Source organism: Felis catus, chromosome B4 (assembly GCF_018350175.1).
Source record: "Felis catus isolate Fca126 chromosome B4, F.catus_Fca126_mat1.0, whole genome shotgun sequence".
NCBI classification, from domain to species: Eukaryota; Metazoa; Chordata; class Mammalia; order Carnivora; family Felidae; genus Felis; species Felis catus.
In genome coordinates this window covers 119527269-119540040 of record NC_058374.1, presented here as the reverse complement: position 1 = coordinate 119540040, position 12772 = coordinate 119527269, and the positions used below count along the sequence as shown (strand labels likewise).

Below are 12772 nucleotides of genomic sequence, written 5' to 3'. Positions count from 1 at the left end.
TTTCAGCCTGAGAGCCCGTGTCCCGGCCTGCCCGTTGTCCCAGCCTTCCGCTCCCTCTCGCTGACAATCACTGCACACCCCTCTGTGTTCTTTCCTCTGTCTGCTGTTCTTTCCTCCTCACGCTGCTCTTAATAAAATCAGCAACAAACTTTTCTAGTCGCTGAAGCCCAGGATTTTGCCCAGAAGACCCAATACATGTAGCAGCCGCTTTGCCTGCCAGCCATAATGTCGGGCTTCAGTTTTTAGCTTTTTTCAGCCCTCCTGGCGTCGGGCACGGCTCCCACCTTCTAAGGAATCTGCCCCTTGACTTCTGCCATACTGTGTTCAGGCACCTTCCAACTCTGTTTCAGCTTCATTGACTCTTAATTCCCCACTCCTTAAGGGTTATCTTCCCCAGACAGGAGATTCTTAGCCCTCTTCTTGTTCACTCCTTGAGCCACCTCATCTCCTCAGGCACCCCTGCTGTGCACATGGATTTCAGATCAGATTCTTACTTCTAATTTCCTACTGGACATCTCCACCTGCTTACCAATGTTCAAGGGGTTTTCATGCAAAAGCATGCTCCTATGTAGTATCCCTTATCTCAGTTGAGGGTCTCTTCATCGGACATCTTCTCGCTCACTCATCTTTCATAGCAGATGGGTTAGCAGAGCCTCTCGAATCTTCTTCATCAGAGTTATGGCTCCCTCTTCCATGCTTGCACTTCTGTTTCAGCTCGGGTGCTTAGGGTCTCCTGTTTGAATGTACCTCTCCTTCCAGCCTTGCTGCATTCAGTCTCTAGCTGTTCCAGTGCATCCGGTCACCAGCACTGGCTTTCTGCAACCCAGCTCTGACTGTGTCACTCCCTACTTAAAAGCTTCCAGGGAATTCTAACTTGGCAGAGTAAGTCACAACCTTCCAAACCTACTGTATCAGCCTCATCTTCCACCAATTACCCAAACCCACCCCATTATTTCTCATTTCCAGGAGTGTGTGTATGTTGATTCTTCTGCTAAAAAGCCTCCTTTTTCCTCTTTTGGCCCCTAGAAAATCCCCATTCATCCTCTTGGAACAGCTCAGTCAGCCCTAGCAGGCAGTCACTGCTTGTCAAATGAATAATGAAGACTTGCCCTACTCTCTCCTGCAAAGTGAAGCTCTCTTTGCTCAGTACTCTGGAGGTACTCTGTTTCTCACTGTTGCATTTATCAGCATTTGTGTTGTGGCTTCTCTTTGTGGCAGACCAGGCCAGGAACGTGGTGTGTAGCTAGCTCCTGTGCTGCCTCTTCCTCTCCCTGTCCCATGGCAGACCTCGTTCCCAACCTCTTTCCCACTGAGCCGAGACACAGGCTCACAATTTTCTCAATACCGCACTCAGGACGCCACTTGCTGCAGACTGTAGTTTGCACACAGCTTGAGGTCTGCTTGACGTGCCCTGAAGTAGACTCTGAGCTTTCCCAGCACAGTGGGCTGCCTACTATAACCACTCAATTGCTGAATGAATGACAAATGGTTTTGCTTTCTCCCTTTGGGGCTTTCTTAATACTAAATGAAATGTTGATATTTTAATCTTATATTGTTCGATGGTATAGATAGATGTGTCTGAGAGAAATGTATTCATGGCAAGGAATGAGGGAGGTAATTTGTTGAAATCCATTGTTACCCTTTGCAGAGAATTCTTCACACACACATTCAGTCCACCAAGCCACTACCCATGCCGGCCGGCTATAGCTCTCTCTTTCCAGAGCTCAGCCCACAACTTTGCCTTAAAATTGGCACACTGAGCATTACTTCTTCTAGCTTTGCCTTTGATTTACCTTGCACACTTTTAAAAGTTGGTTGGGTAAGGCATTAAAAAGACAAAAGTATCTGCATCTCTTTGGCAAACACAGAAGAAAACTAACAAGCTTGGGTAATTTTAAAACTAGTTAAAAAGCACTTCAAGAGTGCTTTTTTTCTATACCGTGTGAAACACTTAATGAATACTAAATAGTAACACTCTTACTGATCCATTTGCTCCATCTTTGAAACCAGTACAGTAGCTCTCCAAAAGATGTGTCAAAACAGTCAGGAAAATGTGAAACACCTTTTCCATGGCTCAAGTGAAAGATGTAATGCAATTATGATTTTAGAGTTCAATGAGTTTCAGTCACTCTATCCAACTAAAAGCCTTCTTTAATTCTGGTCACATTTCAGAATTTTAAAATGGAAAATTGGGTAATGTTTTCTCCCGATTCCCTTAATATCCATAAGACAGGTAGGTGGTTGTGGGACACTGGAAGTGGAGGGTTCTGGTGTGCCGGTCGTGAGGCTAGGCAATGCAGTAAACGGGAATTAGAAAACAAGGACAGACGAGGTCTGGAAAAGCCCACAGCCATTCCTAAAACAGTTTCACTGCATCTGTATGTATCGATAAAACCTATTCTCCATTCACTTTTTAATGACTTTATGCTGTTGGTGAATTATTGAAATGGTTTCCTCACTTTTTTATGTATTTTCTCTCCTATTTTGTTCCCACCTGTCTTATCTGGAAAACCCATCAGGCTAACTGTCAGGTAGGTTCTTCTTGATGTTTAATGTGATTATTAGGAGGATCCATAGTGGGAAATGAAGTACACAGACTGTTGGTGACCCGTGATGAATGATAAAGCTAAACAGAAAAGACTCATACTAAATTGTGGAGAAACTTTTTGCAGATGCATAAAACTATAGAAGCTGAAGACTCTGGGCACATTAAGCCAGTGTGAACATCCGTCATAAGAACATAGCCTAAGGAAATCTAGCAGCTCTAAATGATAAAGTAGGTTGTTACCTGGACTGTCCAGTTTTGCTGTGGCTCAAAATACAGACTGTTCCTGGAGGGCTTAATTGTTGTAGGGTGGTATTGTTTCCCGCATGGTCACAAGCGATGGTGCTGTAAATATATCAGCTCTTACGGATTTGGCCAGGTTTGAGAAAAATTCACAATGATGTATTTTAAATCCCTATTTTAACCACACATTCAGACATACGTCATGCCTTGAAGAAAGAGTGACTAGAAGGGGGAGCAGTGGCATATATTTTGCTAATGCTAAACTCACCCTTGGAGTTAACACTGACATGGTTTAACTCTAGTCAAAGAAGCGTTGCTTGAAATTGCAGTAGGAGACAGAGCTGTCCATTTCTCCCTTTGGTGTCGGGGAAAAGGAGTATTCCTTCACCCACGGGAGGCAGCAGAACAGGCTGTTTTTAGATCCTCAAGTGCAAGACAGATAGTTTAGAACCCCAAACCACAGCTAAGCCCAAGAGAAGGGAGACCTACATTTAAATTAATGTGTTTGGTGTGTGTTTGTGTGTATATGTGTTGTTTTTAACTTGGGCTCATTTTTATCTTCCAAGAGGAGAAATTATGTGCTTCAGTTGCCATGCAACACAAACCGCTCTAACAGCTTTCTAATTTTAATTTCAGAAGTCTACAGAGCAAATGAAGAAGGTCCCCACTATTATTCTTTCAGTCTCTTATAAAGGAGTCAAATTCATTGATGCAACAAATAAGGTGAGTAGTGCACCTCTCTTTGCCTTAGACACCAGATACAGCCCTGGGAATGTGATCTAAAATCCTTGTGTCTCGTCACGCCCAGCATCTCTCATTTTATTCACTTCCTGTCCCCACCTGTCTGCTCTCTGCACACCCATAGATATACCCATGCACGTGTGTACACACACACACACGCACTCATACATGTATACAAAAGGACAAATTTCATCTGGGGAACTTGATCTAGGATTCCTATACATATTTTGCTTTCTCTGTGGTGCCTTCTCGCATAGACTGTGGCCACTTAGTATATGGCATTTCCCTCTGGCTCTAGAGAACATTACAAGGGGGAGATGTCATGTATAGAATGACAGTGCATTACAAGGCGGGGAGGTGTCCTGTATAGAATGACAATGCATTACAGGGGAGGGGTGTCATGTATAGCATGATAATGCATTACAAGGAGGGGGTGTCATGTATAGAATGACAGTGCATTAAAGGGGAGGGGTGTCATGTATAGAATGACAATGCACTGCGGGGGTGTCATGTATAGAATGACAATGCAACAAAGCCATCACCCCTTCACCAGAGGAACCGTCACTAGCTAAAGGACTAGGACGTTCGTCCTCCCATTTGTCTAGAGATATACATGTCCTTTCTTTGGATATATGTAATGAACACCTGACACAAGGAACACATTCTCTGACTTTTACATTTTATAATTGCATTTCTTCTCAGCACTTGAGATGGGACAGAGGGTTTCAGCTGTATTGTTTTCTGAGAAGAAATAATCACAAAGAAGGTCAGGCCACACTGTGACTCTGTTGTGATTTTGTACTCACAGTGGAAACAGTTCATGGGCTCTAAGATCAAGTGTGAACAGCCGGGTTGCATTTCACTTAAGTGTTCTAGAGCTCCTTTCTTGGCGAAGATGACAGAATGCCGGTGCTAGACTAGAGCTCCTGGGTGTGACCACTGTCACTCCCCACAAACAGTCAAACTTGATGGGCTCCTCCTCACAGAACCCCCAGATGTCCTTGTGTTTTATTCCTGTACCCTCCCAGATGATAAGCTCTAGAAAGAGGGGAAATGAGGTGATCCCCATTGGTGAATACCATTTCTTTTCTGGACCCCCTACCGAGTCCCCTCACCTACACCCACTCCACTTTGGAGAAAGGGAACAGAAGTTGTGAAACAGGTGAACTAAACAGTAGTAATTTAGGGCCAGGGCAACTGGATTTAGCCACCAGGGGAAAGTCCCATGGGCAGTGACTCTTGGGCAACTATAATAAACCTGAGCATCTGATTCAACCAGTTCGGATTTTCCTGATTTGTTTTCTGTAACAAAGAAGATTGCTATATCAGCAGTCAGACAAGCCCAGGCTCCCCAGATCTACTTAGGAGAGCAACCTTCCAGTTTTAGAAACAGTTCTGAAACCAGAGCAGAAAGCTTATAACCCAGCATGATTAAGTAGGCTGTGGATCTCCAAAGCACAGAGTCAGTTACCTTACGTGGAATGATAGTTTCAAGTCTGCAATATATTGCTGATAGTTACTATTGTTGGATTACAGCTGTGGAGATTCTAATCAGAAAAATCCAGACCTATTTGCTCTTTTATTAGTTGGAAGCAACTTCAGTTACCGGTGCACAAACTTTCTGTATCCTTAAATTATAGTCAGTTGGTTTTTAAAGTTTTGGAACTTTATGGAACTCTCATTGGCGGTACCTCATTGCTATCACTGTTTCTAAATTTCAAGAAAGGCTTTGGCATTTGGGTATTTTCCCCTAACCTAGAGCAACTGTCTCTACCCCATTTGCATTTGAAAACCATGAATAGTAGTCTATTTCTAGTATAAGAGTCTGAAACTCTTAGATTAACAACCTAAGCAGTAGTGGATTCTGAAAATTTCTAAACAAGTGGTATTTGCCCTGAGAAGTTTCCAGAGTCTTAAGGCTATCATTCTGTGAAGCTGGTGGTGTGACTGGATGCATCCGTGTCAGTAGCATCCTCTCTATTCCAGTCTCCATGACCACAGGCAAGAGAGCTCTGTCGGTTCTGTTGCATTTTGCTCACGGACACATCAGTGTTATAGAACTTGATCCCCCCAAACCTAAAGGAGAGACTTCTGCCTCAGTTGCCAGTAACTACATGAGTTAGCCATAAATCTCTGCCCACTGATGACTGTTGTCTGGAAGTATAAGCACTGAAAAATATGCAGAAGATAATTCTGTGTGAATTAGAACACTAAAGAAGGCCAGCATATCTTCCAAGTTCTTGTAGTGTGGTCCTCAGCATATTTTCAGAATCTAGAGCAAAGGCAAAGTGCCTATGTTGGTGGCAGGCAGAGCCAACCTCTCCATGACAACATGTGCCTGGCTTTTTCAGGAATTGGGGGACATTGGCTTTAACACTGACACTTATACAGTGTCCCCATTCCAGTATCCTGCAATGTGACTGATCTACCCCGACCCAGCAGTGGATGGGGAGAGAGTGGATGACTCAGGGCCACAGTCTGATAGTTGGTGTGTGAGAAGCCAAAGGAAAGAGATTGTGTTAGAAGTGTAGAAGAAAGAAATAGTGTCAGGCTACCTTGGTGGGATTTGACTGCAGAAAGCTGAGAAACACTACCGTCAGCCAGGGCTGAAGGACTGGTTCCAGAAAGCATAGAAGAGCCACTGTTGAAGGACCATTCTCAAGTTGTGATGTGAAGGGCGCTGTGCTCAGACACCTAGACTCCAGCAGTGTCCTCAGCGCATCTTCGTATGCCACCTTGTTCTGTAGCAAAGGCCAACTTCTGATTAACGCTCATAACAGGACAGGAACAGAGTGATAAACTCCAGAGCCCTGACTGCAGTTTAAGCCAGAGATTTCTCCCATGGGGGGTGGTGTCTCACTGGGCCACTTTGACTTGAAGGACTTGGGGAGACATATTAGAAGACCTCACGACATGAGGTACTAGTGGCCAACTAAGCCTGTAATAAGGCACAACCTAAAGTCACAACCTAATTTTCATATCTGATGCTTCCATTGTGCTTTGTTCCTAGACAGTCCCCTCCTGACCATTGCATGTCTCTTACTCTGCCCTAGAGAGGTAGAGGGGGTTGTTCATCCTGCACGGCACAGGGAGAGGAATGGAAGACTTCAGAGTCTCTGTTAAGTGACCGCCCCACAGTCATACAGCCAGCTGGTCGTGGAAAAGGATTGACTCTCTAACACATCTTCTGTTCCTCCACAGCCACCATCCACCAGTTAATTTTGAGTGTGTGCTCCTCTTCCATTCTTATTACCGCCCATTAGACTGTGATAGATGAGCCCTCCAGCAAAGCACTTCTTTCCTTTTACTCCAATGAATAAGTGATTTTGGCTGCTTCGTGGGGAAGAGTCAGGTGCCTAGGTAGAAACTCGCAAGTGTATTTATTGCCTAGAAACTTAGGAAACAATTTAAACCACTAATCCTGATTTAAGAAGGAAGAAGTAGAAAACAGTCTTGAATTAAAAATAGAACTTAGAGGGGCACCTGGGTGGCTCAGTTGGTTGAGCGTCTGAATTAGGCTTGGGTCATGATCTTGTGGTCCGTGAGTTCGAGCCCTGCATCAGGCTCTGTACTGACAGCTCAGAGCCTGGACCCTGCTTTGGATTCTGTGTCTCCTTCTCTCTGCATGTCCCCTGCTCACTTGTGCTCATTCTCTCTCTCTTTCTCTCTCTCTCAAAAATAAAAATAAACATTAAAAAATTTTTTTCTAAATAGAACTTGGAATAGATCTGGTCCTTAAATGTTGTAGATGAAGCACATCAACTTTTTGTAGATCCATAGCCCAGAGATAATTCTAGCATGGCATTTGGCCCAGAGGTCTCTGACTGGTTACAGACCTGTGTTGAGACCAGCAGGGTTTTGCAAGAGGTGACACAGTCCCCATATCCAACGCTTGGCTAAGAATGGGTTGCATTTTGCCTTCCTGTTCTGACCCCCTCCTCAGTCTTCCCATCAAGCTAAATTAGGAACAGTGCAGTGCTGGAGTTTGTTTTTTGTTTGTTTGCTTTTTGAATGCCAACTTCAAACAGGGCTTATGCTATTTTTTAAGCACAAAATAATTCAGAACATTTGCCTAAACAAGTGCTCTTTTTTTTTTTTTAATAGCACATACTTCTCCCTCTAAAAAGCTCAGAGTCAGATTAAGAGCCCATTAAGCATGTGTGCTGTTCTCATCTGCATCAGCTTCTCTACAGGTCCCCTCCAGGCAGCCCTCGGCTGGGGCTGCTCCCTTTATGTCTTACCCCTTCTCTGCAGGGGCACTGCATTCTCTGAAAAGGCCAGGCCTAAGGAAGAGACTCCGGAGAAAGGCCTGCCTGTCATAGCCATGAGTGGGGGGAGGGAGAGGAAGCTGACTTCTTGGCTGTATCACTTCAGCATCACACGCCCTTCTTAGAACCTCTCTGTTAATTGGCTAGACCAGACAATTCTACTCTACACCCACCAGCCAGGCACCTGTTTAGCTGTTTCTCAACATGATGAAAGGCAACAGACCAGAAAAACAATCTCTCCCTGTTGCAAGGGACTGGGCTGCCAAACTTTCTATCCCAAGGAAGGGGCAGGATAAGCCCCTCCTCACTCCTTCTTTTGAGTCTTTTCAAAGTGCTAGTCTCCTTAGAATGTGCTGAGGTATGAAGGCTGAGCAACATAAAAGGAATCCATCTTAAACTGAGGTACATCACCTGTACCTTATGTTGTCGTCTGCTTTTAATTTATGGAGGAGCCACCAACTGATATGTAACAGGAGGTAGAAAAAAATCTGTCCCTCCTAGACATCTTCTCCAAGGAGGAAACCAGCCATCCAGTCTCCATGCTGTCTCCAGCTGTGGTATCCTTGGTCTTAGATGCATCTTACACATGGGGAACTGGCCTCATCATTCTGCAAAGGTAGACCATGCAGAGTGGTGGCAGTGTTTCAATAGTGAGACCTCGAGCTTACCACATCCTGGCCTTGCAGAAAGATCAGGAAGTTCTGTTCAACAATCCCTCCCTACACAAACCATCAATGTGAATTCAATTAACAGCATATTTTTAAAGTGCCAGTTAAGATGATTAAACATAGGTTACTCTTAATGAAATATAGAATACATTTATTAGCCACCTTCCCTCTAGATCATAGCAACAGAGTTTCAGTAGTGGGAGAGGAGGCTGATTTGGGAACATGAAGCAACACAGAAGAGGGCAGTCTCAATGGGCAGCTAAAAGCCCTGGGCTCCTGGGAAATACAGAAGTGGGGGGTTCCAGAAAATTGGGGGAATGGCAAGAAAGGGAAAATGTCTTAGTCCATTTGGGCTGCTATAACAAATTAACATGGCCTGAGTTGCTTAAGTAATATGCATTTATTTCTCACAGTACTGGAGGCAGATTCAGTGTCTGATGAGAATCCATTCCCTGGCTCATAGAGGGCATCCTCCTGCTGTGTCCTCACATGGCAGAGAGAGCTAGCTAGGTCTCTCTTCTTTTGTAAGGGCACTAATTCCATCATGGGGCCCCATCCTCAGGACCTAACCACCTCCCAGAGCCTCCCCACCCCTCCAGATACTATCACATCAAGGCTTAAGATTTCAAGGTTCCTAAGAATTCAAGATATGAATTTGGGAAGGACACAGACATGCAGTCCGTAATAAAGAGAGATCTCCAAAGATATACTTTACCTACTTTATAGTTTTGCCCAGGGTCATGATGCTGTCACACACCACTGAAGACAGTTGAGAAGTGATTCAGGAAATTCAGTACATTGAAAATCAGAGGGCAGGGCTCCTGGGTGGCTCAGTCAGTTGAGCATCCGACTCTTGATTTCAGCTCAGGTTATGATCCCAGGTCATGGAATCAAGCCCCACATCAGGCTCCGAGTTCATCATGGAGATTCTCTCCCTCCCTATTCCTCTGCACCTCCTCCCCACTCATGCTTGCTGGCTTGCTTTCTCTCTCTCTCTCTTTCTCTCTCTGTCTCAAATAAAAATAACTTTTTTCAAAATGACAGGGAGTTTTTCAGTGTAATACTTTCCCAAGAAGTTGATCTTCCAATCTACCGAATGCTAGTAAAGGATCTCAAGAACACAAAATGCCAATTTAGTTAAAAATCAGAGCGAATGTTCTATTTCTGATGATAGTGGATCTTGGATAGGTGAGACCAAATCCACACTCCCCAAGGTCATGGCAGCCCCCAATTAAAATGATGGTGGAGACTCTCAGCACTTGCAAACATCCCTGTGAAGACTATGTAGATTCTTTTTATTTTTATTTTTTTAATTTTTTATTATTTTTAGAGCATAAGTGGGAGAGAGAGTAAGAGAGAAAGAGAGAGAGTGAGTCTTAAGCAGGCTCCATGCTCAACATGGGGCTCAGTTTCACAACTCCAACATCATGTCCTGGGCCAAAATCGAGAGTCATATGCTTAACCAACTGAACCACCCAGTTGCCCTGACACCATGTAGATTCTTAAATTCATTTTAAGACTCACTAGCTCCTCATTTAGTTTTCTACTTGAAAACCTATCTGAATGCCAGAAGAAGATCATGGCCTTCTATTTTGAAACTGTATCTTGCAATAGAATGTTATTTGTTTATGGGATTCCAATTTCAAATTGAGTTATTTTTGACAGAGTGCTGTGTGTAGTGTCAACATACAGGGCCACAGTGAAGAATGTCTTAATTTTCTTTTATGTGTTAATTCTGTAATTGCTTCTCAGCCACACAGCTCAGTAGAGTGGGGGCCATGAAGCACTTGCTGGGGGTGCTGGCAGGGAAGGACATTTTGTAAGCATTTTTAGGCATTGATGGGTATACGCGGAACATTTTATTGCCAACAGGTTATTTAAGACTGTGCAATTAAAAAGTAATTAGCGTAACTAAAGTATTGAGGGTTTTAGATCTATGACAACTGGAAAAAATGTAAATGGGATATTATAAGATAAAAAATGATTGCACAATTATGGGAATTTTTTTTTTTTTTGCTTTGAAATACGTCTGTGTATCAAAAGAAATTTCTAGCAGGGTTTGCAGCCAAGATGATGCTCCTTGGTTATTTTGTGCTTTAGGATAATAATACTTAAACCTTTCTTCACTTACCTCCCACCAGTTATTCTTAGAGGCACGTTGGAATGAGGGGGCTGGCAGGGAGATGCCATGAAGAAATGCTAGAGAGAAAAAAATGACATTATGTTAAACCAGTGAGGGAGAGGTGGCAATGAGGGGCCCTGCAGTGTGTGAAAGAGCCTGAACTCTACAGTCAGACAACCTTACATTTTAGTCCTAACTCTACCACCTGTCCTGCATAAGGTGCTTACACTGAGTATCAGCTTCCCCACCTGTAAGATAATAATGATAGCCACAGCGCCCACTCATAATTCTGCACAGTGGGTATAGTTAGTAAGGTATTGTCATCCACAGGGCCCTGCATCAAGCAGGGAATCCAAGACCTGAATAATGCAGAGTGGTTGTTTCCCTCATAGTACCTCTACACCTTAGCCTCCACAGAGTCTTCAGGAGGGAGCGCCTTGAACTGTTGGTGGGAATGTACATTGCTGCAGCCACTGTGGAAAACAGTGTGGAGTTCCTCAAAAAAATTAAAAATAGAAATACCATATGATTCAGTAATTCCACTACTATTTACCCAAAGAAAATGAGAACGCTAATTCAAAAAGATATATGCACCCCTATGTTTATTGCAGTATTAACAATAACCAAGATATAGAAGCAACGTAAGTGTCCATTAATAGAGGATTGAATAAGGAAGATTGTGCGCGCGCACACACACACACACACACACACAAAATGGAATATTACACAGCCATAAAAAGGATGAGATCTTGCCATTTGCAACAACATGGATGGACCTACAGGGTATTATGCTGAGTGAAATAAGACCAAAAAAGACAAATGGATAGGATTTCACTCATGTGGAATCTACAAAATAAAACAATTGAATAAACAAAAGGCAGAATCAGACCTATAAATACAGAAAACAAACAGAGTTGTCGGAGGGAAGGGGCTGAGGGGATGGGCAACATGGGTGAAGGGGAGTGGGAGGTACAGTCTTCCACTTATGGCATGAGTAATCATGGGGATAAGAGGCACAGCATGGGTAATATAGTCAATTGTGATATAAGGGCTAATGTTTAGACTTAATGACAAATAGGACTGTAAGTGGCATAATACCGTAAGTATGTCATTACAAGACTGATTCTGAGTAAGCAATTCAGAATTATCAGTGTCACATTGTATGGTGACAGATGGTAGCTATACTTGTGAACATAGCATAATGTACAGAGAAGTTGAATCACTACGTTGTACATCTGAAACTAATGTAACAGTGTCAACTAAACTCACATTTAAAAAATTAATGTTTATTTATTTTGAGAGAGAGTGAGAGCATGAGTGGGGAGGAGGGGCAGAGAGAAAGAGAGAGAGAGAGAGAGAGAGAGAGAGAATATGAATATCCCAAGTAGGGTCTCAATCTCACAACCTTGAGATCATGACCTGAGCCGGAATCAAGAATCAGATGCTTAACAAACTAAGCTACCCAGACACCCCCCCAAAATTTTTTTTTTAAAGATAGCACCTTGACATTTCCACCTGCCCGTTTCCTTCTATACCTGCCTTTGCTCTGGGGCAGTAGGAGCAGGGCACAAGACAGTGAGCAGCAAGATGGGGAAGAGTTTCTCCCAGCATGCAGAATGTGGCAGGTGATCCTTTCCAGACAGAATTAGCAGAAGGCAGCACTGCCTATCTATAGGTGTATATGGGGAATCAAAACACTAAAATGCTTCATAACTACTATCTTTTTAAGGAGTGTCTGCCACCCAGACTGCTTCTGCTCACAGCACCTGGTGAGAACCACTGCTCCAGGATATGACTATATTAGGTTGTTTTTAATTAAATGAAAACATTCCTTCCAGATCTGGTATTCATTTACCCACAGATAGCGTGTTGGGTCACCTTGAATGTTGCTGGTCTAGAACATTCTAGAAAGGGGGAAGGCAACTGATTCCCAAGTCATTTGCCTTGGTTCTAAAATTTACTGGTTTGCAAAGGAAAATAATGGTCACTTATGTCATTTCTTCCAGAACATAATTGCCGAGCATGAAATTCGTAATATCTCCTGTGCTGCCCAGGACCCAGAAGACCTCTCAACATTTGCTTATATCACAAAAGATTTGAAGTCCAATCACCACTACTGTCATGTGTTTACTGCCTTCGATGTGGTGAGTAACTACCATCTTTGAACAGATTAAATATTTCCCCC

The 12772-nt window shown here is 43.4% G+C and overlaps 1 protein-coding gene across 18 annotated transcripts in view; it reads left to right on the top strand.

Moving 5' to 3' along the window:
- Positions 1–12772, top strand: part of ANKS1B (ankyrin repeat and sterile alpha motif domain containing 1B) — a 1072204-nt gene that overhangs the window by 1030150 nt on the left and 29282 nt on the right. For 17 of the 18 annotated variants that reach the window (XM_011284166.4, XM_019835377.3, XM_045062214.1 and 14 more), the window contains 3 exons: positions 2520–2531; positions 3425–3511; positions 12594–12731. In XM_011284166.4, the coding sequence (XP_011282468.2) occupies positions 2520–2531; positions 3425–3511; positions 12594–12731 (237 nt within the window). The remainder of the gene's footprint in view (positions 1–2519; positions 2532–3424; positions 3512–12593; positions 12732–12772) is intronic. The other variant, XM_019835373.3, reaches the window with a different exon arrangement.